General features: G+C 41.4%; 2 protein-coding genes across 2 annotated transcripts; one reads left to right on the top strand and one right to left on the bottom strand.

Annotated features, from left to right (window-relative positions):
* Window positions 1–10,933, top strand: tgfb5 (transforming growth factor, beta 5). The gene is made up of 7 exons (XM_008304246.1): window positions 1–1,450; window positions 2,965–3,128; window positions 3,633–3,765; window positions 3,870–3,980; window positions 5,891–6,071; window positions 6,478–6,631; window positions 9,422–10,933. The coding sequence occupies exons 1-7, from the start codon at window positions 1,084–1,086 to the stop codon at window positions 9,578–9,580; spliced, it is 1,269 nt and encodes a 422-aa protein (XP_008302468.1). The 5' UTR covers window positions 1–1,083; the 3' UTR covers window positions 9,581–10,933.
* Window positions 10,934–18,991: 8,058 nt separating this feature from the next.
* On the bottom strand, window positions 18,992–26,581 carry kcnk4a (potassium channel, subfamily K, member 4a). The gene is made up of 6 exons (XM_008304412.1): window positions 26,393–26,581; window positions 24,305–24,422; window positions 23,360–23,520; window positions 22,031–22,217; window positions 20,170–20,291; window positions 18,992–20,068 (listed from the first exon to the last, which is right to left on the bottom strand). Exons 1-6 carry the CDS (start codon window positions 26,579–26,581, stop codon window positions 18,992–18,994), a joined length of 1,854 nt encoding a protein of 617 aa, XP_008302634.1.
* Window positions 26,582–27,967: the final 1,386 nt, after the last annotated feature.

The following is a 27,967-nucleotide window of genomic DNA, read 5'->3' as shown; positions in this document are numbered from 1 at the left end:
AGGTCTCGGTGTTTTCAGCAGAGCTTTCAGCCCAGCGCACATCAGGCTGCAGCTCTTTTAAACCAGGGATCTGTAATTCACTGTAAAGGTTCCTGTTTTTTGAAATTCACTGCACAAGGACTTCTTTCATATGTTTTCTGCGTCATGTCTTTTTATGTCGTCTGACTTTTTCCGTGTTTTGATGTTTATATGAGGGGCATTAACAGGCCCACCATGGTTTTTCCAACATAAATCATCATTTTTTTCCTACGTTTTAGTGCAGGCTGCTTTCTGTTTACCTATACGGGGGAATGGGAGGACCTCATTGGGTTTTTTTTAAGCTGTAAGTAGATTTTCTGAAAGCGGATATGGGCCCGTTTTTTGCTCCACAGATGGCTCTTTCGGAGGTGAAAGTACGGGAGCTGCGCTGCTTCACATGAGCCGCTCAGGTTTCTGGTTTCTGGAGGACTTGCGACATGGGCTGAGCTCCTGTGATGGTTCTTTTCTCCTGAAAGCTGATCAGTTATCTGAGGATGGACGACGGAAAACGGAGACGGATAACATTTTAAGTTTTCGTTAAATATCTTTCTCACCTTTTACACGCGGAGAGCGCGCACGCACCGGCACGGCACACCACAGCTTTCAGCGCACCAGACTGGAACTGAAGCAAAATTTCCAGTCTCCAAAAGTTCAGGGTTTGACAGTGCTGTTTGGTGGTTGTGTGGTTTTTCTAGTAGTGATTTTTTTTTCATTGCATTTGTAATTTTTTAGATTTAGCAGTTTAAATGTAGATTCTGTAAAGACTAAGTGACAATGCGTCGTTTCGTGTCTGGTGTTAAACTCGGCGGGTGCATGTATGACAATGTTATAAATTTATAGCAGAAGAAGTGCGGTTTTGACCAAAATAACTTACTAGAACTGGATAGTGGGGTTTGAAAATATCCATTTAACTTTCCGAGGCTCTGGTTTAACGCTCAGTTTTACATTTTAAATCCTTTTACGCACACATTTTTTTCGCGCTTGGTTTTGGAGACGCAGCTTTAGTTACAGTCCATCGGTCACTTCAAGGGGAATATCTCCGTCCCTCCCACTCCTCCCCGGACAATGTGGCTCCCCCGCCTCTCGCTGCTGCTGCTGCTCCGGTTCTCCGGTGTGTTGCCGGTGGAGGGGATCAACACGTGCCAGTCCATCAACCTGGACGCGCAGAAGTCTCGGCGCATCGAGGCGGTGCGCGGACAGATCCTCAGCAAGCTGCGCATCCGCAGCCCGCCGGACGACGATGACGACGACGAGGCCCCGGTGCCCGGTTCGGTGCCGCCGGAGGTCATGCTGCTCTACAACAGCACGCGGGAGCTGCTCAAGGAGCGTGCGCGTCTGGGCGAATCGGCGTGCGAGCGCGAAAGCAGTGAGGAGGATTATTACGCCAAAGAGGTGCAAAGGATCGACATGAAGCCCCCCCGCACCGACACCAGTGAGTTGTGTGCTGTGTGACAGGGGTTTCCTATGTGCGGACCGCGGTCCTCAGGGGTCACTTCAGAGGGGAGTTCTTGTGGGCTACACTTGATCCAGATCACGTTTTGTAACGGCTCATTTGGCCCTCATGATAACAAAACGAAATGTGAGCAACTTAATTTAAAAATGGCAGCAGCTGTCAACTTTTGCACTATGAACTTTTCCTTCTGTTATTAGAAAAAAGTGGCTGAAGATCATTTTCTTCCATCACTGTGCTAGAAGTCTTTAAATCCCACTTTAATAAAAGTATCAACATGTAAAAACTCTTTTGCAAGGTCCTGCCCTACAATAATATCAGCAGCAACACAGTGGAGCCATTGAACCAGTGAAGTGGTTTCTGAATAAACTGCTGCTGGTTGACACACAATCATCCCTTCATTGTTGTATCTGGTCCATGTGTGACTACTCTGTGTCTGCTTGGGCAGTCCAGTCAGTTGAAATGTACTGGTGTGCTTATATTTGTAGCATTTGTTAGTTCTATATAAATACTTTAAAGAATCTAACATGAAGGAGATAGATTGGCACTCTAAGTGTTTATTCATTTACGATAACCTATTTGTCAATGTAACTTGTAGCAAAAGTTAGAATTTTACATATTTAGAACTGTGTATTACTATTTTGTATCTGTTTATACACCAGCCTCCAGTTATGGATGTGCATAGGAGAAGTTAAAGTTGCTGCCAAACACATGAATTTAGACTTTTAATTATAGCTACATCACAGTCTGTTGTAGACCAGATATTAGATATTTATGTATTTCTTATGGCTGCTACCAGTCCAAGCCAGCAGTTGCAGTAAATTGAGTAGAAAAGTACAATATTTTTCTGTGAAGTGAACTCTGAGGTGAAATTTAATAAAACTCTTGACTGAAGTCAAACTATCTTGGAATTTTCCATAATTACAAAATTTGGCTAAATGGTCATAAAATACAAAGTTTGCCTGTGTGATTTCCTGTTTAAATAAGAGACACTGCGGTGAGCTGCCGCCCATCGTAGAACTGTAAAAAAACAAAAACAAAAACGACTGCAGATGTACCTTTGAGCAAGGCTCTTGGTTCTCTGAGTCCTGCACTACAGCTTAATAAAGTTGGACTGCCAGCTGTAGTTGTCAGCAGGCAGCTGTCGCATTAAAAAACAAAACTTGTTGATTATCCTTATTTGGGAGATTTTAAGATTAATGATGCTGGATGCTACATGGCACGTAATTACATAACTGTCTAGGTGGTAGGTGATGTTTCATACAGTGAAACCCATGGACACAACAATCACCCATATATTAAACATAGGACCTGACACATTTAGTCTCTGTGCCCAAACCTATAATTTAGTTCCAAGACGCTCATCAGCAGTAATTATGTCCGAGACAATGCATCAGTCCCACAGCGCTGTTTTAACAAACAGTATAAATACAACACTGTCTACAGTCATGAGAAATCTTTGGAGCATTCGTCACGCTGTGTTTTTTTCCATCCAGATGTGGTGCAGCCGGTAGCGCCCAACCCCCATTACAGAGTCGTCCACTTCGATGTCAGCGGTGTCGACCTGACCAACAGCACCCTGGTCAAGGCTGAGTTCAGGATCTTCAGAGCTCCCAACCCGCAGGCCCGGGCCTCGGAGCAGAGAGTGGAGATCTATCAGGTAACCACCAGGCTGACACAGAGCAAGAGCTATCTGTTTATCACTGTTTATCACTTTGACGCAGCATAACCACCAAACTAACCATCATTGTCAGCAAGACAGTTTGAGTTCTGTCTTTTTAAGCTTTTACATCCAAATAAACCAAACTTTTCAGGAGGTGACACTAAATCCAAACTTTTTGAAATCCCGTCAGACCACATTTGTCTCCTCTTCTTATAAAAAAAATCAAGAATTTTCCAGAATTTGGGCTTCAGGCCAGCAATTATTATGACACTAAATCTTCACAAATTGAACAGTTTCAGTTTTGGCTCGAGGGAGATTCTTCACACCTTACAGTATACACTAGTTGTAGGAAAGGGGGTCGTCATAATTTATATGCCTGATGACAGATTAAGATGTCATTTATTATTTCACTTTTAAAAAAGTGTGCTCTGAAGTAGGAACTGAGAAGTTGAACCTCCTCCACTCCATCACTGTCCTGTCCTCCTGTGTTTGTTGTGTCAGTTGCTAAAGCCAGATGAAGAAAGCACCTCCACTCAACGTTACATTGAATCCCGCACCCTTCAGCCAAGGGCCAAGGGAGCCTGGATCTCAGTGGAGGTCACCGAAACCATTAAGGACTGGGTATCAGATCCAGGTCAGCCTCATCACCAGCAAGCCATTTCTCATATATGGCATGCACCAGTGTTTATGTAGTTTATTCCCTCATGTTTCCCTTTTTTTTACTTCTTCCTACTGCAGAGAATAATCTTGGCCTAAAACTGGGTGTCCACTGTCCCTGCTGCACCTTTGTCCCATCCACCAACAATATCGTTCCCAACAAGAGTGAGGAGCTGGAGGCCTTGTTTGCTGGTTTGTTGCTGCTCTCTTTTGTTTTCACTGCACTTTGTGATAGCCCAGTCAGACATTTGTGTGCAGGGTGGATGCTACTAAATGCCTCCTGTTCCAGAGAGACTGCTTGATGTGATCGACATGCCAGTAAAGACCTAGATTAAGATTCAGCCTGATTATAATGAATAATGTGTGTCTTCAGAGCTGTAGCCACTTTACGAAGGTTGATCAAAAAACTCCAAGATGTTTTCTAGTGCATGTGCACAGAGCACAACGTGGTCATGAGCGTGCAACATGTGGAAACAGTAACTACCATGAGTCAGGGTGACAAGTAAGACCGCCTCATCAACAGCAGGACCTTTGCTACACACATTTGTGCGACCATTGGTAGGTTTGTGATTTCTTCAAGCACAGAAAACTTGAGCAGATAAGAAAATGTCACATTTTGTGTCAGTCAGCAGCCGAGTTGATCCAACCTTCAAGTCAAAGATCATAACTGGTGAAAAGAGGAGGGTTTCTGGCTACCATCAGGAGAAGAAAAAACAGTTTTCACACATTTGGCTCCCTGTGACTTTCCCAAAATGAAATTCAAGTTGAAGATTCAGGACATGTCATAGATGGTACTTGAAGTATTTACATGACAGGACTGCCAGTGAACGTTACAAGTGTAACAGAAGCGTTGTAGCAACATGGATGGCAGCCACCTTTATGTATGTTTTTTTTTTTTTTATCTAGTCACAGTCTTAACTTTTTGATCAACTCTAGTATGCAGATGGTGGTTGTTTGTAGAGGGCTGTTCAGCATGCAATATTAGTCACATTGGAGCTGCACGTGAAAATAAGCTGTTGAGCTAACCGCAGCACATTAATAAATAATCAGGACAGTCAGTGTGCCAGAGATTTGATGCACTAAAACACTGAAGCCAAACTCCAGTTTTATTCCAGTGGCCACAGAGGTGAAAAAGGCAAACTTAACAGAGAGGAAGATTTATTGCCACTGCAACGAACCTGCAGGTCACAAAACGTGAACATAAATAGAAAGTGTTGTGTAAGGCGCCTTCAAAATGATTCATGAATTACTTGCACACTATCGTAGAGTCGAATAATGGAGAACCTGTTCTTCCACACACTGTGATACTATTGAATACCAGACTGTCTGTGTTGCTTCACTTAGGCCCCCAAATTATGGCACTTTCCTCAGGATTTACTCGCAGCTGAGCCAAGTTGAAGTTTTTTCACACGTGGAAACAAATTCAACTTGTGATACTGATGTAAGACAAGCGGGGGCTTGTTTTGAGCTCTTGTGCTCCTGTAGGCCAGAAAGAGCCAGAAAAACCATGAAGTCAGACAAACAGTCAGACCATCATTCCTGGTTGAGGAAACATCTGTATCGCATATTATTTCTGTCCTCATACTGCTGTATTTGTTCAGCAGTGCTGGAAATGTGTAGAACCAACTGCCTTCTGCCTTCTCAGAAAAACACAGTCATGCAGATTGAAATTCAAAGCTGGAACAGCAGCAATTATGAACAGAATTTGTGGTTAATACTGAATGTGAATGACCGCAGAAAAATGTGGTAGTTCATATTCAGTATGAACCACTGTTGGTGGCCCTTTAAAATTAAGTTATGTCTCCTCACAAATGCTGGTCACAGGTTGCAAGTATATAGTTGTGAGCACTTCACTTTGCAGGTTGTTGTTTCATTTGAGTAGTTTTTCTGAGGATAAGGAGGGACAAGTATCCCATATCGCGCAATAACAAGAGAGAAAAATACAAGAGAAATTAACAGAATTTGTGCAGCAGAGTAAGTTTTGTTCATATTTTCTTTTGTAGTACTCAGTGTGTGACCTCTTTAGGTTCATCCTGTGACCCTTATGTGTAGTGAGCCCCCGGCTGGGAACCGCTGTACTAATGTCACACTGCTTTTTGTAGGTTTGGATGATGAGCGGCTGCGACAGATGAGAAAACCCGGTCAGGTTAAAGGCCAGGCGGACTTCAGCACCAAGACGCCACACCTCATACTCACGCTGCTGCCCAGTGACAGAGTGGACAACCCGGCCAAGAAGAACCGCAAGAAGAGGGCGGCGGCCACAGACACCACAACCTGTGCTCGGTAGGCCACCAACCAGCCACTTGTGTGTGGTTTTGTGTGACTGAGTGACAGCAATGATGCTCCTGCAGGAATTGTAGTTTTATAATTCAAAAATCTAGTTGCGGTGGGTGCTGAATTTCACGTTTTTTTTTCCTCTGACCCTCTTTGCAGACTATTGTGTGGCAAAACTAACAGTTCTGACCCTGTGTTTAGACTACAGGCCAACAGGCATGCAGTGTTTTATTTAGACTACCTCACGCTGCAGGGGAAAACTCTGGCAGCCTTGCATAGTCATTACCTTGTGATGGCTAGTTCTTCAACGGTGACCTGTGGTCATTTTCCCATGACCCATCTTTGGGTCCTTGCCACAGACCTTGAAGAGCAGGATGGGAGTTGAAATGCATATGTCTGTCTTTGTGTTTCTCAGTGGCTCAGACCAGGGTTGTTGCCTGCGCTCGCTCTACATCGACTTCAGGCGTGACCTCAACTGGAAGTGGATCCATGAGCCAAAAGGTTACAAAGCCAACTTCTGTGCCGGCAACTGTCCATATCTCTGGAGTGCCAACAACCACTACAACATGGTAAGTTTCAGGGTTCACCTGCCTTTGTAAGATGACATATGGCTACTGAATATTAACCCTTTGAACCCCAAAACCTGCCAGTGGGTTTGAAAGACATGTTATCTATAAAAACTTCCAAAATTACATGATTTATAGGAGCCATAAAAACAAAAAAGAACCATCACTCGTGGCAAACTTCTGGGACTTTTCAGCTGAACTGCAGGCTGTGCAGCAGATGTCAAGACAAGTTTGGAAACTACATAAAAATATAAATAGTAAAATATCTCTAGCATGTAGCTTCACTTTTTTTCGGCACCTGTCAGCACTTGAAAAATGTTGACAATAGGGATACCAGGATTTTAAAATTTTTGTAAAATAATCAAATTTTTTGTGATTTATGATTTTACAAAAGACATTTCTGAGTTTTCTCTGTTTCTATCCATGGTTGAGCTGTTTCCATAGAGGTGCAGGTCATAATATTGCAGTGAAATTGAGCCCACAGTGAGGAAGATTTTGGAGAACTGTATGTTAAAGACAGGTTGTTAAAAGAATAAAGTATTGTTTTACCAGTGTGCTGACACTAATATCAAAAAATTTCAGGCAATACCGCAGGCCAACATGTGACTCAGTCCAGATACGAATTCCCTGATATTAGCAGCTCATTTTGTGACTTCCTACATCTTTTCAAAGCCCATCAGACCACAACCCAGACTAATAAATTATACTACCCTCTCTGGTGAGGTCAAGCAAAGACAAATGTGTTCTTTTTTCCAAATTATATTTTTGCTCCAATCTGAAGATTCATGACCTTTTGTGCTGAATAAGTCCAATGGAAACAGTGACAGACTTCTCAGTGCAGACACAGCCAGATTACATAAACAGAAAACATCTGTGATTGTCAGAAAAATCCAAGTAGCCGCTCAGACTTTCTGGTAAAACACTCTGGTTTGGACCAAACTCCAATCAACTTTCAGCCTGATTTTTAATGCACAGAAAGTTTGAAATGCGGGTGGCGCTTCCCTTAAATGAGCTTAAAGTGCATTGTTTGTGGCAACTAAACACCGCGGTTAGCTAAGATTGGTTAACCCCAGTGCCATAAATGGGCTGCCACCTCACAGAAGCCTGTTACAGAACATATAGGTTTATGCAACACAGCGTGTTTATCTCGTTCAGCTTACAGCTGGACCTACAGCTTCACTTTACTTTTTCACTTTGTCTGTTTGCTCTAATATAGACATGGAGGATATCCACTTATATTTGACATTAAAGTTTGCTGTAATTTTGTTCTGCTGTCAAAATATGGCTTCAATTTCAGAGTTTGGCAGCTTTTGCTGTACTTGAAAGAGAAATAAGTAGACATATTGACAGACAGAGGTTATAGGATATGATGCCAACTCATATAACCTTCATCTAAAAGCCCCAGAAAACGAAATATATACATCTAAATATGCACCAGTCAGAATTCAGAGTTTATACAAAACCTTCCTATGTATTATTCATGAAGAGTTCAACTCTCTCTCATTTGGAACATGTGGATGTAATCTGATCATATTTTATTAAACAAACACATTCTAAATGTATGAAACATTTATTTGTTTAATACAGTCTATTAAACAAATTCAGTTAGACAGAGTTGGATAAGAAGATCAATACTACTTTCATATTTCTCATCTCATGAGGCTTAGCGTAGCACAGACACTAGACACAGATGAGCCTGAAATCTTCATCAAGGTGAAGAAATCAGGGAGCCAATGAAGACTTTGAAAAGTTACGTGTCCAACAAGTAATCACAGTAAAAACTTTTTTACTTTTATGAATCAAGTAAGATACAAATTTTAATTACTGAGCTTTGGCCAATATTGTTACGGACAGAGCCAGTCTTTATGTTATGCAACAATTAGTGGCTGCAAGTGGTGGAAGATGTATTCAGATCTTTTACTTAAGTAAAACAACCAGTACAGGGATGTAAAAATACTCTATTACAGACAAAAGTCCTGGATGTAAAATCCTACTAAAATATTGTTGAAACATCAGTGTGTCAGAAGGATGTCACTGCTGTAGCTCGTCTGAAGTACTTTATACAGAATGTTTTTTCACTGAAGATGAATCTGAGGGGTTGTCAAATGATGAATATGAGAGGAAAGAAGAAAAACAAAGTTCTAACATGCAAATCTGTTTTTAATTTTTGGACTTTTGATGGTAAGATATTGGAACATTTATTGAAATTAAACCATTTGAGTTGAGGGGAAAAAAAATCAATATTACGTGGAGCTGATAATATATGCAGCTGAAGTACGACCCAGACTTCACAGTGCTTTATGTAAGACGGCAGAAGCCACAAGGGTTGGAAACCACTAGTTTCATATTAACAGCGTGTTGTATTTAAAAACCTGTTGACAGTTATTATCCACTGTGTAAAATCTTCATCTGAAAAGTAGCTAAAGCTGTCAGATAAATGTAGTGAAGTGGAAACTACAGTACGTCCCTCTGAAATGCAGAAGGAGAAAACAGCAGGACTTAATCACTCTATTCGATTAAATGTACTTAGTTACTTTCCACCACTGGCTATAGCCTCACATTTACTATACGGATGCAAAAAAGGTATCAATCATCTTATCTTATCTCGTGCCCTGTTTCAGAAAATGTTCAACTATTATGTGACAGCTGCCGATAAAATACCTGAAGACTACTTAGAAAAAAACTGTGTTCATGCATGACCTTATTATTCATTATTAAACTATAAGAAACTATAACATTAAGAATCTATATTTTCATGACTTTAACTCCTTGTCATTTCTGTTCCCTGGTCAGATCCTGCCGCTGTACAACAAGCTGAACCCTGAAGCCTCCGCCTCGCCCTGCTGCGTTCCTCAGGACCTGGAGCCCCTCACCATCATGTACTTCATAGGCCGCACACCACGTGTTGAGCAGCTCTCCAACATGGTCGTCAAATCCTGCAAGTGCCGCTGAGGGAGGCAAGTTCAGACGGAGCAGTGAGGGAGGCAGAGAGGAAGAGAATGATGACAGGACCAAAGCTACAAACTGCTTCTCTCAGGGGGGAATAAATTGAGGAGGACCGACGGATCCTCTGTTCATTAAGCTTCGCTCGTTGATCACCTTTGGCAGACTTTTGAGATGTTATTTTTTTACGCTACCTGACTCAAATATCAGGATTTTGCTCCCAGTTTTCGCAGGCATGACACCTTCTTCACTCTCTGGAACTTTCCGTTTGATATAGGACACTGTAAATAAGACGACATAGCTCTATTAAACCTGTACTTGGATATTGAAATTAAAAGGCGGTCTTGTGTAATTTGGCCACGTTTGGCGCGCCTGCTACAGAAAAAGGATTCTTTTTATCAGGATTTTGATGCTGCCTCTGTCGTATTCCTGCGGCCGTGGGCAGCGGAGTGCGCCAGACTGTTTGCTTTAGGTTTGAAGGTGTTGATAGGAAGGAGGCGGTGTGGAAAAGGCTGCAGACTGAGATCTTTAGGCAGAGGAAGCAGGGAACAGATAGAAAAGAGAGAGAGGAGCTGTGTCCAGGCAGAGGCTGTGCCAGCTCTCTGCGGTCCCCGGCTGAAATCTGCCCGGCGTAAACAGGATGTGAAAGATTTCCAGACACCAACCCGACCACTCACGGAACGCTAGATTTAAATGCTCCCCTCATCTCCTCTGTCTCTCTCTCTCTCTCTCTGCTGCTCGAGGTTCTGGGATTTGTGGTGGGAGGAGAGAGGGAGAAAAGAGAGGCTTTGAAAATGAGACGTGGGATGGATGATAGGGCTGTATTTGGAATGGCTGCAAGTTTGGAAGGTGGTATTTTGCAGCCTTAGCAAATTTGTAACTATTTGGGTCTGGCTCAAACATTCCATAATCACACTCTCGTGCTCGTTTTCTGAATGTGCATTCATTATCTTATTGTAAAAAGCTGTTGACTCATTGCTGATCCTGTGCTGTGATTATATTTTGTCATACCTATGTTTACCATCAGCCCCACTGATTCACTCAGTCTCTCTCTCTACACCCAAGTGTCCACATTGACCACTTTTGATAGAATGTCTAAATGCTGAAAATAAAAAACATCCCCAGGGCTCATTTTAAATATAGGCTCTCTGGTATGCCAGTGGTTTGTGTGTGAGAGGGAGACAGAGAGCGACTGGGTGTGTGTGTTCGTGTATGTGCGTGTTTGTGTGTGTGTGCAGCTGGTGAGGTCATGCGTGATAGTACAGACATTATTCCTCAGCTTTTATTGTAAATTTTTATTGTGATTGTCTATAAAAAAAACGTCTGCAGCAGATGTTCGCTCTGTGACCCTGCTAAAAGTGAGATGTGGAATTTTTTTTATTTTGTTTTATATTTTGGGTGTGTGTTTTGAAAATCTGGTTGACAATAAAGTTTTAGTTGAATAGGAAGCAGTTCAGTCCCGACAAATACAAGGTTGTCACAACAACATCCAGTTTTAGATGTATTAAGCCAGTCAGTGGTTTTCATGCAGTCACTGCAGTTATACCGTGGCCACAGGAAATATTCGTTTTGAATCGGCTGGCAGTAAAATTGTGTAACTGGATACCTCAAACATTATTCTGGTCAACACTTTATGCAACTGCTGGTCTAAGTGAATCTGCAGAGTAGATTAATGGACTTAAATCGCAAAAACACATTTTTGCGATTTGGCCCTGCTGATTTCATGCTACATTGTCCAGGTTTTTAGATATCTGGACTAGAGCCTGAACAATACTAGAGATCTGGGGCCAATATAGATTTTTAGGGAGTAAAAAAATGTCAAAGTGGATTATGTGTTAACATTCTCTACATATACTAGAGGTATGGAAAATGATATGGTCATTGTGTTTTAATTTTCCATTAATGTATTTTTATGAAATTGTTATCTGCTTAAGATGAAGACACCACTTGACTCCGCACGACTGTCTGCTCAGCTGTGATACATACTCTGCTACATGTGCTGCAGACAGAGCTGGGAGTGTTGTAAAGAATGGAGTTGAAGCTGCACTGCTGGGAAAGCTATGGGGCATATTTACCCCATTACCCCCGCAATTAATTTTCCTTCTGCAACACAGTTAATCAACCATCTATAAAACCATAGTATGGAGACTAAAACACTAGAATCCATGTTTAAAAGTCAAACATGTGTTGCCAATATAGAATGTAAATGCTTCTTATTTCATGAAATCCACCACAGCTTCCCAGAAATATCACCGATATTACACATTAGTATTGTCAGTGATAGCTATAGCTCTGCTCAGAGCGCAAGGTCAACCAGTGGTGGAAGAGAAAATTGTTAACATGTTTGCATCAGGAAGAATTGTGATGACTTTGGTGATCCACAAACAACTTTCACTTTATTCCTAAACACCTTTCTCATGAGCTTCCACTGTACTTTGTTGCGTGCAAATTAGGAAATTTGAATCTGCCGTGTCCTCCATTTTAGTTAACAAATGTTAGCAACATTTGTTAGCAAATGTTAGCATGCTAGCAATTGTTAGTGTCAGTTTGCAAGTATTAGCATGTGGGCAACTTTTTTGTGTTTTAGCAAATAATAGCATTTATACAGCATTTTAATAATAGCAACATTTGTTAGCATTAGAAAATGTTAGCTTGCAAGCAACAATTGTAAGTGTTAGAAAATGTTTTTCTTTTTTCATTTGCTGGTTAACTAAAATTGTAGAACATTCACCTGTTTAGCATGTGCATGCTAGCACGACCGCAGTGTGCAGCTAGCATGGCTACAGGCTGTTAACCGTGTTTAAATGTCATTTATCAAAGCTGTGAGCAGCACAAACAAACTTCTGCTGAGAAGTGAGAGCTACTGAGTATTGGACAGAAATCTCTATTTGAAAACCAAGGCCAAAGAAAAACTAAAATGTCTGCATGGCTGGATGCTGCTACACAGAGTATGTTTTTTAAAATGATTTTAATGAATCAAACCTTCAATTTTCCAAAGTTGAATTTCGTGATACGTCTGTCTTTACTGAAGAATCAAGTTTGTATTCAAACTGCTTCTGTTGTTAAAATAGCTGAAAGAGATACAAACTGTTCTGCAGCTGAGCAGTAAAATTGTTTTTCTAAGCCGCAGTGAGAACTCGGCCCCACTGTGTGTGTGTGTGTGTGTGTGTGTGTGTGTTGGGGTGTCAGGCCTCCCTCCCCCCTGAGTAAACTAGCCCCAGCATCTGTTAGTCTTTTCCACTTAACTACCCCTTGCTATATCCAACCTGTACTTATCCCACAGTAGCGCGCCTTGCTCCGGCTCACACTGGGTCCCTCTGTCCTTGGGAGGGACGTCTGCTGTGGATATCGACCCCCAGCTCCCACACACACACTTCTCTCTTCATAAACCATGTCTGTGCCTTTGACCTTGAAGTGTGTGTGCAGACCCTCAGGGCATCCAGAGCACACCCATGCATATACATACATTTATCCAGCTTGTTCAGCCTCCATATAGCAGAATATGTCATGATTCATGGCTCTGGTTCTTGACACGCTCGCCCACCCTTCCCATACTGACCAAAAATGTAAGAGAGCCTTTGATAAAGGCTGTAAAACGTTCTTAAGAATAACACAAAGCCACTCTCTCTCTCTCTCTCTCTCTCACATGCACCTTAAGGATTGGGCTCACAGTACAGGTTCTGACGAGGCTTTAGACTGAAGTCATTCCTATTTTTTCTGGCAGTTAAGTTAAAATACAGCTCTCGGGGCAACAGGACACCATAAACAGAAAATATAAAGTTATACAAGCAGCAGAGTGGCAACGAGACACAGGAGTAAACAGATGATACCGATCTGTGGCCTCAGCATTATTGAAGCCATATTCTTCAAGCAGTCAAACTTGGAGACCAGAGCTGTATTTGAGGCCCGCTGGGACAAAACAGCTGGGAGGCCAAACCCACAGAGGCCTGGCTGTTCTCTCTTTAAACAGATGAGGGCGTCATTTCTGGGTTTTCCTGCCCTGAAGGCCAACTCACTCTGAGGTAGAGAGTGACATTTGGTTATTGACAGTTTGATCAATCTGGTGGTGAAACATGCTCAAATTAATAACTCAATTAGCCACAATTAACAAACAAACAAAAAGAAAACTACTAAAACAAGCAGTCTAAAGCATGTCAAGTTACACGTCTAGACAATTTAAAGTGACATTAAGCAATTTTTTAAAATGTTTTATCCTTGTAAAACTTTACCAAATGTGTATCCTAATCACTAAACTTTAATCTACCTTCACAACATGTAGCTCACTGATATAATCATTAGTTTCATTTTGTTCTTTATTGTTCTTTTCAGTGAGAACCATGAAAACTTTAGGTTGTAAATTTAAAAAAATAAAATAGATTCTTTAAAAATGTAGTTATTCACATTTAAATTGATAAGCCTTTAACGCAACAGTTCTCTCATTTATTCTGTTATATGGCACACAATGTAGTTGAAATGTTGCACACAAATACTTGTTAGTTGAATGTTTGTTGTGTATATATATATATATATATTAATGTGACTGTTTTTTTTAAGTTTGCCTTTGTTTATGTACATTTTTATTGTTTAACACATAGTGGTGAATCAGGCCAAATATTATGTGCCAAGAACCTCGGTAGGCTGCCGCATGTAGATTTACATTTAGGATATGGCTGTTATTTAGATTGTTTGTTAGATTATGTGTGGGTTTACATTCAAACTGTTAAATTTAAGTGGCTATCTTTGTAAATCTAAACAAAGTTGTTTTATGCAAGCAAACAGATCTCTAACTCTCAGAAATTTGTGACTGCAAAAGTTTAGGATGCTGTTTTTTTGTAGATAAATGCACTGTTAATTTGAGCAGGTTCCACTTCTCCAACGGTTCCCCTATATCATCAGTCTGTTGTGTACATCTGAAATTTAAATGAGAGTTTGAGGCCACAGGTTTATTTTGAAACTGATCATATCTCAACCTTTTTATTGCACATGAAGACAAATTAAAACAAACAGAGAAACTGTAAAAACATCCTTCATAGGTCAGTCAGGCCTTTCAATGAAAATATTGCTGATGGGTCAAAGTCAGCACACTATGAGGCATCTACTTCTGCTTCCAGCCTTCTGTCAACAAGTGACAAAATATGTGGGAGCCTGAATCTGAGTGTGGATTCAGTCAGTTACTTATTTTGGCCCTGGTGGAGGGCAGAATGCCACGATATCCTCGTGTAGTAGTCCCTGGTTCTGAGTAAGCAGGAACTGACTGTTTATCTACCAAGAACCGAGTTCATTCAGGACTTTCAGGGTTCAGGTCTTGTCTCTACAGTGAATCAAATACACTATAACACATTTTATTTAGTTTGTACTATAAATGAAACTTTACTTTTTTTTCTGGGGTTCATTGACAAGTAATTAAAAAGCTGGGGATGGATCACCTTTCAGCAAACTGTAATTTAGGCATCGCATCGAGGAAACTAGACTTCTGCACTTTGTTTAGGCTCTAGTTTTAGGCTTTATGAAATCTAGCTGGTGACTGGACACATCAGCCAGTCCCAGGTCTTCGGACCTGAGAGCTGTACAATGAAGCAAGTTTGGCAAAACCAGGCTTTCTTTGCATTTGCTGGCTCAGCTCAACCTAAAATGCAGTAGGAGATATTGGATGTCACAACAGTGGTTATCAACTTTATTTGTTAACCAGGTTTTCTTCTTCAAACTCTGTGTGCGATCACATATAACGCGGCCTATGATGCGTCATTCGTCTTTTCTTACACACAATGTGAACCAATCGTGTGCTGCCTACTTCAGTCAAGAGGAACGGGTTGGTATAATGAAGAGCTTTGAATAAAATATAACCTTACAGTAAAAAATGTTGTTACTGTAAACAACACAAGAGAGGGATGCTCACAGGAAACAGCTAATGGTGGAAATTAATATATTTATTCAGCTGCTTATTTCTAACAGCTGATCTATAGAGTTCTTAAACGTTCCACTTTTTTTCTTTTAAACATTGAAGAAGTGCGTTTAGGTCTGACACTGTCCCATAATGAAGGATCTGTTTAATTCACTTGGTCTAGTCAAAGTAAAATTGTTATTGATCAAATATTGTCGGTCTTAAATACCAATAGACTAATATTTTTTTTTAATCTGCGTTCTAAACGGTGTTCTGTGCAAAACAAGTCAGGACTAAGCATAAAAACATATTTATGCATTTTCTGCATAACTAAATGAAAGTGTTTAAGTTCCCATGGCAACATAACGCATACAGTTTGTGTGACTGTAACTGCATGGCTTCGTTTAGTGGGATTAGTAACGTACAGCTCTACAGGTTTGCAGATGTATCATACTCCCTCAGCTGAGAATCTGTATCTGTCACACAGACTGCGAACAGAACCTTCTCTGGACCACTTTCTTCAGCTGTGCAGTATCCGTTACCATGGTGATGTAGCAGGTTAAAACAAATCAACCTTTGCGACACTGAAAACTCTGACTTTAGGCTCAACATACCTCCTTAACCCACTAATCTTGCTTCGTAGTACAGCCCTCAGATCACATGAGAGAGTTAAAAGAGCAACAAAGACCATAATATGAGGTGGAGGAGGTGTCTGAGGAAACCAAAAATGAATGCTGACTTTTAGCTTGATTATTTAGGTGCGTGCATATGCCAGTGCTCGTCTGATGGGATTTGTAAACATGTAAGTCACCGCTAACCTTTACAAAAAAACTTTGTTTCAGTAAAAACCTCTGTTTTTGTTTTCTGAAACTGTTCCCCTGTGATTCACAAGTTGTACTTAACTTTTTGTATTATCTTGAGAGACAAACTTGTCCTCAAAAATGAATTACAGTATGATTATTGACCCTGAGTCAAAACCCTTCCAACGCATAAAAAAAGGTTTTATATCACTCAGCATCTCAGAATTGGTACTGCAGGCTTTGCACAGTTTAAAGGTGCCTTGTGGAGTTTTCTTCTTCACTGTTAGCCACCAAAACACATCCTCATCATACATTTGCATCTTCTTATAGTTTGAAACCTGCATTAATTATAGCCATGATGCAGTCGTTTTCACTGCCTCTGTTGCCACATTACTGTGTTTCTTAACATGTTACTGCCGTCTGTTGATCAGTAGAAAGCGTGAAACTATTTGCTGGAATATGTCTTGCATCAGTGTGTGTCCGAGTGTGCAACAACTGTGCATGACCTAACAAGACTGTAAACATGTAAAAACACTCCTCCACACACAGCCTTCGGAGGAGTCAAAAGGTCCACATGGACCATTTAAGACAATCATCACAATTATATAAAAACAAAATACCGCAAAAGGAGTTCATGTTAATGTCAAATAACTCTGTGTGTGTGTGTGTGTGTGTGTGTGTGTGAGTGTGTGTGTGTGTGTTGAGAGGCCTGATAATCATCATTTTAATGGGTCACTTTAAGAAATGATGACGCATTCAACAGGGTTAAACTGAGGATAGGCAGCACATTAAAGGTGTGTACACAAGCAGAAAAACCTGCAGTTATTTATGTAGCAAAGGAGTCTTAAAAAATAATAAACTGTATCAGCCAAGAGGAGAAGTGGCCACAAGCAGAATCCTGCCAGCAGTGACTTAAGGACACTTGATAGTACAGTTGGTTCAAACCACAAACTTACAAATAACTTTGTTTTAACAGCTTTATATCTTTTTATAACTGAGGTGAGTGCACAAAGATCTGACTGATTTTTTTTAACCCTTTTTATGCCTTGAAAATATTCAAGAGCAGTTTCACAAACCAGCAGATCAAAGAAGCTCTTGAAGAATTAGTCACCTTCGTTTATCCCTTCGTTGACTTGAGTCATGTTGGTTTTCAGCAGTCTGGACCTGTATGACAGCATTACATGTAGGACTGTCACTAGTGTGACGGTGAATAATGGCCCTGCCGTGCTTTGAAACCAATGTCCTGTTGTTGTGGTTCGGCTCTCCACCCATTGTAGGGTTTTTCCCTCAGGAATCTTTTTTTAGCCAAGGTGGTAAGCCACCCAGATCCTGACGTGTAGAGTCTTGTGATCAGTTTTAGTTAGTACAGGATGACTTCAAGACACTTTAAATATATGTTATTTATGATATTAAATATGTCCCCTGCTGTCTTTCCCCTTTCTTTCTCCCTTTTAATGTCGTATTTCATGAAAGTGTTTACTTTTTCTTTAAGTTAGCGGAAGTGGTTGACGAGTGTTGCTGCAGGATACCCTGTTCGGACTTTGAAGCTCATTGTCAGTCCCCAAAAGTTAGCCTCACAAAGTCAGCTTAAATCTGAGGTTTAGTGTTGAGTACGTCTGTCAAGAATCGACTGAGCTCAGCAGGTGAAAACAAGATCAACAAAGTAGATAAATATGTGTAATGACATTTAGATAATGATGTGACTCATTCCCTCCTGACACTTGTCATCAACTATCTAAACCAGGTGTGACCCATTTTTAAGTCTAACATGATTCCCTCTTTGAAAGTTAGATTAGTCTCTTTCATCGGATTTATTTGTAAGTCTTGTGTTGAGAACAATGTAGGAACAACCTTCAGATGTCGTTTTAGTCACGCTAGCGGTGACTGGTAAAGTCAGGCCATCTTAGCTGTGACCGCAGAGGAACAAAGCAACATTTCTAAAATAATTTAGTGAGGCTAATCATAAATACTAAAACATCCCAGTACATCAGCCACCTTCATGATGGTGAGATTTGCTTGAAGTATGTATCTTCAAACTGCTATAAACCAACAGCTTTAATGTGGACTGTTCAGGCGTATTCATACTTTTCGTGTTTGTGGGTCTGCAAGGGTATGTGTGATGTACATTATGTCATCCATCTAAGTTTGGGAGGGTATAAACAGACTCCTCTGCAGATGTCCGCGTGTGGCTCAAAATATATGATCCCACAGACTGTCTGCACTGCAAGCGGGATGTCTGCACATACACCAGGAAAACAAATTCTGCATAAAACAAATGCTTTAGATAATTAGAAGAGTTGTAATTTAAGCAAGTAGTCATGGCTGGACTTTGGTGGCTCTTTGATTTCTATATGCTCTCCATCAACAGAGCCCAAACACAATAGAAAGCTCTAAATTCTCCAGAAATCTTGTGCTTTGTCCACCGACGCACTGTCTACACCCAGGAATTATCACATTGACATGGTGCTGTTGTCCAGTCTGCAAATAGCTGCTATATCCTGTAAAAAGCACAAAGTCACAGCTTTCAGAAACATCCACAGGCGTTCTGTGGATTTTTCTGTGTTCGATATGAGAAGCAGTGAAACCATCGATGCATACTTGTTGTAGCATAAGTAGAACTCCGTGTGCATCCACTTTCAAAGTCCATATCAGTCCGCACATATGGACGTGGAAGCAATAATTGGCCTTTATGCTTTGCCAAATCTGGACTTAGGCACCATGCTGTGAGTATGGTGGTTGTCAGAGTGCAGAAACTGAATCTATCTGGTTCCCTGACTGGGGCAGGTCTGAAAGAGAAGAGTCTGGAGGTGGCGGTGGGGGGTTGGATGGTGGTGACATGTCAGTGTGGGGCCTCCTCACCTGCAGGGGGCTCCACCTGTGTGACAGCTGCCTCCTCATGCTCCTCTTCTTGGGCTTTCGTATCCGCCTCCTCCTCTCTTCACTTGTTGTCGACTGGGCGCGGTCACTCAGGGTGTCTGAGGACTCGTCGATGTACGCCAGGTTCTCTCCAAAGAAGTCCAGCAGCTGGCAGCCTGCTGAGGAGGCAGTGCAGACGTGAGGGGATGGAGGGAGGATTGGATGGTGGGAGGGGGCAAGACGGGAGGAATGGGAAGGAAAACTAGGGGCAGGTGCATGTTTGTGGCTATTGTTTACTACAGATTCACAGTTCTCTGCAGGAATTGGTTTGTCTTTCTGTTGTGCGGTGGTCATGACGAGAGCTCTCGCTCCGCCCTCCTCCATGCTGCTGACAGTGTGGCTGGGCTGGAACCTTTGGAGTGCCAAGAAGGATGAGGAGACTGAGGAGTCGTCTGACCTGGAGTCAAACGGAGACTCAGATCCAGTGAGCGATCCTTCCTGCATGGGTACACCTGCTGAGTCCAGCTCTAAGGTTGAGCGAGCCACCGGGACGGAGAATGAGCGGGCCAGCATGTGAGGAAACGACCTGCCCGGCCTCTGAAGACCCACAGCAGGCTCAGTCCTCTGTCCCAGCGCCGCTCTCTGGCTTGTTATCCCTCCAGCAGCGCTCCCCCGTGGCTTTGACTTAGCCACCACCGCCCTCTCTAGAGACGAATGGGCCTCCAGCTGGGTCATGGAGCTGGAGAGGCCAGCCCAGCGGTTCGGCAGGTGTCCATTTTCAGATCCCCCTCGAACCAGGTATCCCAGAGTGCCCTGGGCTCCCCGACGAATGCGGCGACGCTCACTGCGTTTCCAGCGCCGGCGCTGCAGGAGGAAAGGGTCGTTGAATTCCAGAGGGTTTGGGATCCGGAAGTCCATGTTCTGTGTCCAATCTGTAGCGTGCGCCCTCAACTCCTCCATCTGAGAGGGAAACATTTCCAACAGAGATGAGAGACAAGATTAAGTTCAACTCTTCCTTTCTTGGTTTACATTCCTGCTGTCCAGCACAGTAAATATCTCACCTCAGCACGGGTCCTCTTAGACAGCACCCTCAGCCAGTTTCCTATCATGGTGAGAATGGAGGCAAAGTAGGCAAGACCAAACACTATCCACAACAACACCAGAGGCTTGAAGATTCTGCCACCTGGACACAGATAAAGTGAACTTAAAAATGGTTCTGATGGCATGTGATGATCCAGATTATCACAGAGACAGCATTCTCCCTTCTGTTGCCACCTCACAGAAGACAGTCCTGGACCTGGTTGGGACACCATTAGTGCTTCTTATTTTGCTAACTTGTTTCCTCTCTTCCCTCACTTGCTCCTCTTCCTCACATCTCAGCTCCTTTCAATGAGGATGTGAGAGGAGATGTAAGGAAGAGGTGCAAGGATATACCTGTGTTTCCTCACTCTAAGCTCCTCCAGGAGCCTCCTCACCCCTCATCTCGTCAAGGTTAATTTAAGGGACCGAAAGGTCTTTCATGACGGCACAGGGGGTAGACTTTCAGGTAACACGAGGAGAGAAGATGCAAGGTAGCATAAGTTAGAGAAAATCACCTCTTTTCTCAATCAGTTAAACAGATGGAAGAAGACTGCAGACGAGGCTTTTCTCTGTCCACTGGACCAGTGACTCCCAATCATTTTTCTAAAGACACCTTTCGACATGTTCACAATATTGCAGTCAAACTGCTGTTGCTTAAACCTGCAGTACAGCACTTCTGTCTCCCCCTTCTGGCAGTCAGAGTAATTACTGTCAACACTAAATTCACTTTCCGTGGCTTTCTTTTATACATAACTTTCTCTCTGAGCTTTTCTCACATCCTCTTTAGGTTTTTCCTCCAAAAGCTCCATCATCTTGCTAGATTCTGTAACATCGTCTCTGTGGTTGCTAACCTCTTCAGCTCTGACAAACTATTCATTGCTAGTTAATGCTTTAGTACAGGTGCACCAGCAGGTGAATGTGGCCACAGACACCAGATCTGAAACTCCAGGAAACTGTGAAATACAGAGGAGTCTACCTGGTGCAGGTAGGTTTAATCAGCATGATGAACTTGTTTAGTCGGAGCTTGAATAGAGCAGAGGTTCATTAATAGGTAGAAGTCCTGCACTCCAGGTTTAAGTCTTTTCCATTATTGTGCACAGTGGTGAAACGATCATTTTTATTATCGATTAATCTGCAGATTACTTTCAGATCAGATATGTAATGTATGAAATGATAGTCATCCCATTTCATGGAGCCCAGAGTGATCAAACTGTTTCGAACTGTTTGTTTTGCCTGATCACAACTCAAATATATTTACCTTATAATGAGAACAACAAAGACAAGCAGCAACTACTCACATTTGAGAAACTAGAAACAGCAAATGTGGGAGTGTTCTTACTTTTAAAATGAATCAATGATAACTGAGTAGTGAATTCACCTGTGATTTTGGGCATATGTGGTAGGCTGCAACAATCTTACATCAAAGTAGGAATGGGGCATCGTAGCAAGTCAAAAGTCCAAATTTGTCATGTGTTCATCTTAGACTGTTGGAATTCAAAATGTACTATCATTAACTGATTGTGATTCTTGCAGTACCTATTCAAATCAGCAATAACAACGGGTTGCTTGGTGCACTAAGTAAAGCAGCACAAGGACATTCACTATAATGTGAACACAGCTTACAAAAAGCATCATCAGTTACACATTTATTCTCATCACAGGGTGTGAACAAAGAATGTTCAGTTATTAGCGACAAACTTGCACTACATTTTATAAGGAGAAGAAGTCTGTAAAAGAAACAGAATTTTGTGCATCAAAACTTAGATTTTCCTGTTAATCATGAGTGGGTTTGGACCCCACATAAGACATGCCTGCTGCCCTAGTGTTTGTGTGTGTCAGTACCTGGTACGTAGTCTCCGAAGCCAACAGTGGTGAGAGTGATGACCACAAAGTAGAGCGACTCCAGGAACGACCAGTCCTCCACCTGATGAAACACAACTGTCGGCACGGCGAGAAAGATCAGACAGCCAATCAGGATGGAGAGAACTGCTGAGATCACACGCACCGTTGTGGGCCTGACTTTACGTTTCTAAGAGAAAGACAGCAGCATATGCAGATACAGAATAAAGGACTAACAATAGTTATGCAACAGTTCTCACTGCCACAAGTGGGGGAAAATAGTTATGCACGGCAGGTTTAAAGCTCTAAAAACAGGAAATTACATCTGCGACTTTTAAGTTGGCCACTCAGGTATCCAGACTGTCAGAAAAATTTCAGATATTAAAATTAACTAAGCAAATTCCTCAGCTACAAATCCCATGGTAGCCCTAAGAAGGCTCCTGTGCAGCGGCTGCAGTGCTGAGAACAGCTATGTTCATTCAGCAGATCTCCACTGCAACACAGACTTTAAAGGTCCCATACAGCGAAAATCCATTTTCATTGTGTTTTGTGTGTCTGAAAAACTAGAGAGGAGGAAAATAAAAGCTGCGGGAATATGAAGACGTTAACTAATACCAATGCTCAAACCCCCCTCATCTTTACATACTGGTTGAGATTTTGAGTTTGTTTATTTTCTAGAGCTGCATCTGCCAACTCCACTGATGGCAATGTCACCGCAACAATAGGGAAATCCTTAGTGTCAGCATGTTGCATGGCTAATGTAGCTGACGTTACCATGAGCTTTGACTGTCTCTTTTGATGTTCTCACAATTGTAGAAACTGTAATGCTGAGGGACATTCAGAGATGCTGGAAACCAATAAACGAGGACTGGGGGGGGTTTACTGTGTTTTCATGTCGGCTTCTGTGCTTTAATGCAACCTGAACTCAGAGAGTGTTTATATCCGCTTGCTTCTCTACGGCCTTCTGTGCTTACATATACACTGCAATAGTTTGCTGAATAGGAGCATGTAGGGCATGCAGAGACAACTTTTTTTTTGTATAGAGGCAGCAGCTGCTCTAAGCTGTTTGATTTTGTAGCAAGATATGATTCCTTCCTTCAAAAGGGCAAGGCTGAATTAGACTAAAAAACTGACTTCCTTCATATGAAGAATATGTATTTATATAACAGCAATGGGTCACATCCAGGTAGGAGGGCCCCTGGCCCCTCACCAGAACCTCACACAGAACCTATTTATTTACAATGACCAGAGGCCTCTGAGGTTTAAAGCTGTGACTCAGTTGGGTGTAAATCCAACAGAGGTTTCTTCCTGGGCAGGACAGACCATTCTCACCAGGAAGAGGGTCTCAATCTTGGCCACTGCTCTTCGCAGCACTGTGCCCATGTGGTCACCAACTCCAGCCAGCAGTATGCCAAACATGGGGATGCCAACCAGGGCGTAGCACACACAGAACAGCTGGCCGTACCAGGTCCGAGGAGACAGGTTGCCGAAGCCTGTTTAAAAAAAATAAAAAAATAAAAAACACATACGGCTGTTCAGATAAGCTCGCTTTATTAAGAAGTTTTAAATATCAGAGATAATAGCTTTTGTTACAACATTCACAGACTGTGACCCAACAGATTGTGAACATTTCTGTATCAGTAACTTTCATTATAGATGGATTAACATGAGGACAGTAATGGAGTCACCTGTTCACACAGGCACATACACAAATATGAGTCACTACACACAGATTTAGATGCCTAAAAACATACATGAAACGGTGAACAGAAGATAAAGCTTTGAAGAAAAAACAAGCAATAGGGATGAAAACTTCTAACAAAAAAATTATGTAATCATCATTTTGTTCTCTTCTGTTTATACAGATCCAACTTTTTCACATTTTAAAGTTAGAAGTTAACTGTCTAATTTTTTGGGCACCAATGAGATAATTTTTGCTTCCACATTAGCGATGTTGTTTTAAAACATCACTTCACCTCCAGTCTCCAGTTTCTCAGAACACAAATCTAAATAGATTTTAAGTAGATTCATGTTTATTTTTGCTGAGGTAAACAATTACATGATAATTGATCGATTATTCAATTAACAGTCAAGCAGGTAAAAGGTTTTCACAGACTACAGATTTGGTTGTAAAGAGGACAGAATGATTAGGATTAAACTCGGATATTTTGGACATTGCAGCAGCTCCGAGTGAAAATTTTTATCTACACATCAGGAATACAATTTAGTCAGCAGAGGTCTTCACTTGAGAGAAAGTGTCCCTGCAGCTCCACCTACCGATGGTGGTGATGATGGTACCACAGAAGAAGATGGCAGAGGCCATGTCCCAGCGGGTGGTCAAGTTGGAAGGAAGGTTGCTCACATCCAGGCCTGCCTTGACTGCAGACACCAGTCCCTGCAGGTGTGGGACGGAATTTAACTGGAAGATCCATCCTTCAACACGAACCTGCTCACAACCTCAGTTTAGCTTAATTTATTTGTATTTCTATGTTGTTTATCACAATATCTATGTATATTGTATTGCTTACAGAGCAGCACATATTTAACAGATAATGTAAAAGCTGTTGCAGGACTGTGCTTGTAATCAAGTCCAATATAAGTAATTTCAGTTTTTTCGGTGTCATTAGTACCAAAAATGAGTGTACAAGATATACCATGTCATAAAATATCATTAAAGTCTGAAATGAGGGCATTGAAAATTTGGAAATAGAGTGTCATAAGTAAAATGTACTTTATGTATCGAAAAAAAAATAAAAATACTGGTTATGTCGTGATATAATATATATGACATTATAAGGCTGCGAATACTGCTGCATCAATCAAAGAGAAACATACTTCTGATGGGTCTGGTTTCAGATGGATACTTTTGAGATTTCTCGAATCTCTCACTATAATTTTTTGAGAAATATTTTACATTTTCTGGCATTCTTTGGAATTCAAGCAATTTAAATGCAATTAAATCTCTTGGGGAATCTTCTTGTCTTAAACCTGACTAAGGTCCTCGACTAGACATGCTTTTTGTAGGACATCTTAAGGTAAAAAAAATAAATAATAATACAGCTTTAATCTTTAATACTGTGTCATATTATGTAAGTCTGATGTGTGTAATGTCTTGAAAAGGAACTGCTAACAACAGATGAAGCGGTGTAGAAAGTATAATGGTTGCCTCTTAAATATAGAGAACTACCAGTGGCAGAAATTTTCCACACACTTGTATAGAGCATGTAATGAATAAACCAGCAGAATTTGTCTTTTTTTTTCCAGAGGATCTACAGTTTATCTAAGATGTTGTTGTTGTTTCTTGACAAAGACACCATGGAAAATTACGAGTCATATGACTCATTGCAAACCAAAGACTGCCATGATATACATGGTCTTTACAAGTGTATGGAAGCTTTTGTTTACAACTGAACTTAGTTACATTACACCACTGGTTGGTCTCAGTCACATAACTGCCTCCATATGGAAAAACTACTCTTTAAAGTTATTCAACCATGCTGTCTGACCCTCTTGTTTATTAGTGCTTTTAGTTATGTCATGCAGGTGACTTTCAAAGAGAGAGAAATTAGAAAATGATACTTATTGTGAGGCTATAGTCATAGGTCAAAGTGTTGTAATTAAAAAGCCACATTTTGCACAAGTACTAATGTCCAGACATCAAAATGCGGTAAAGCTGGTGTGTACAGAGAACTGATGTGAACAGTGCAGGAACCCTTTAGAAAACACTGTTACAGCAGATTAATTGTACCTGGAGAGATACACCAGCCAGACACAACATTAAAACCACTGACAGGTGACGTAAATAACACCGATCGTGTTGTTGTAACTCAATGTTCTGCTGGTTAACATTTGGTCCTGGCATTAATGTGGATGTTACTTTGATACAAACCACACACCTAAACAATGTTGCAGGCAAAGAGGTCGTTGAGTCTCCTTTTCGTAATGGAATTTTACATAAATCAGCTGATTTACTGAAGTGAATCTGGCTTGATTGATAATGCTGCTTTACGTACTTGCAGATTACGTGTATTTCAATTGTTGTGTACCCAACACAGACACAAGCTATTTCTAAATATTTAGTAATTAGTGTCAGAAATATTTGCACTTGTATATTCAACAGATTTACTGTGATTACTGCATTCCTAACCTACACACTATATCAAAGTTACATATTGTATAATAAATGCATGTTTGTCCAGGAGCTCAGTGTTTTAAAATAAAATTCATGTTTTCTGAAAAGGGAAATCAGAATGATCAATACTGTATACTTCTATGTGGAGTGCATATAAAGAGTGTGTTTTTATATACCCTTTCATGTTTGATGAGATTCTGTAATGAGAGTTTGCTTAGTGGGTCCAGAAATACCTTCACAAGTGTGTCGAAGTCCGACTCAGTGACACAGGAGTTGTTACTGAGGAAGTCTTCTTGAGTCTGAAGCAGGTTTTTGTGTGCCAGGCTCTCCCCAGGAGTCTCCAGGGTGAGGAAAACAAGCGCCCCCATCACCAGGTACAGCGTGACCCCCGTCAGCAGGGTGGTGAGGGTGGAGCACCGCATTTTCTCCCGGCTGACCCCACCCCCTGCTCCTCCAGGGTTAGGGGTCCGAGCTCAGAGGCCAGACGGACCCTCAGTCAGGATGCACTGGGACGCAACTGGACATAAACAGGAAGTTCCCTCAGAGAGTGTGAGCACGGAAATGTTTGAACGAACAACGCAAGTGTTCTTGGAAGACATTAACACACTTTACGCATCTGTGCGTCAAACCAGGGCCAGACAGGAACAGTGAGAATGGCTGACATGGTGTAGAAGAACAACACAGGATTTTCATTTAGTGTTTCCTGCACTTTTCTCACAAAATATGACAGCTGCAGTGCATTAGAGATAAAACACAATATCAGGCCATAAAATGTTTACACTAACCAGCAGCAAACAGTCTGAGTTACCTTAAGAGCTGCTGCATTGACGGTAGTAAAGTCTATGAAGTCTGTCTTACAACAATACTTGCATGTGTACAGTGCCTGTAGACTGAAAGCTCTTCCTATGTGATTTCAATACAAGAGTTGTGTAACACAATCCGTCCTATTCCAGTTTATATCAATGAGACTTCAGCTGTCTGAGTCAGCAATCAAAGGGGCGATTACCAAAGCATTCAATGGACAAAATTGTCTATAGAATGCTTTGTAGGCCTGTTTCCTAAAGCCTCGGGTTGGTTTACAGGCGAAGGACTAAAAGGCGTTCATAGCGTGGTTGTACAACAATTTTCTGTAGTACACACACACAGCCTGTGGACGTCAGAATGAGCGTCGATGCAAGCCCATAACAAGATGTTGCACAAACGATTTATTCACCCCAGTATTGGAAATCTTGTCTTTATCAGTGTGAGCATAAAACACAGAGAACCTGATGTTGTTGATGATAACAACTCTGTCATCATACAACCATCCTGACGTGGGAATTTTTCTATTTCTATTCTATTACTTTTATGATCTCAAAAATATTTCAAAAAACATAATCTATCTGAACTTTAAAAGACACAAAGACCATCTTGCATGCCTTCATTCGCCTCACAGCATGTTTTAGGGGAGGTTTTATGATTTTACTTCTAAGATCCTTCTTGGCCTCTTAACTAGCTAAGACCTCTGACCTTTTAGTTCTGTACGGACTGTGAGATCCTCGGGCAGAGGGCTTCTGCCAGTTTCAGGGGCTCAGCTAAAGGGGACAGAGTGAACGACGTGCCACACAAAATAAGGTCGTCTGAGTAAGTGACGTCTTTTAATTATCAAAATTTACCTTTATCAGAGAGCCTTTCATTATTTAACTTAAGTTTTAACAAATTGTATTTTTACATACTGATTAAAACTTGATGATTTTATGACTTGCTTTAGTTCACCACCTTAAGAAGCAATTTTTAGAATGGACTTTAAAAACAAAGATTATTATTTT

Source organism: Stegastes partitus, unplaced genomic scaffold, assembly GCF_000690725.1.
Source record: "Stegastes partitus isolate 25-593 unplaced genomic scaffold, Stegastes_partitus-1.0.2 Scaffold39, whole genome shotgun sequence".
NCBI lineage: Eukaryota > Metazoa > Chordata > Actinopteri > Pomacentridae > Stegastes > Stegastes partitus.
Note: the sequence above shows the minus strand (reverse complement) of the source record. Positions and strands in the feature narration are given on the sequence as shown.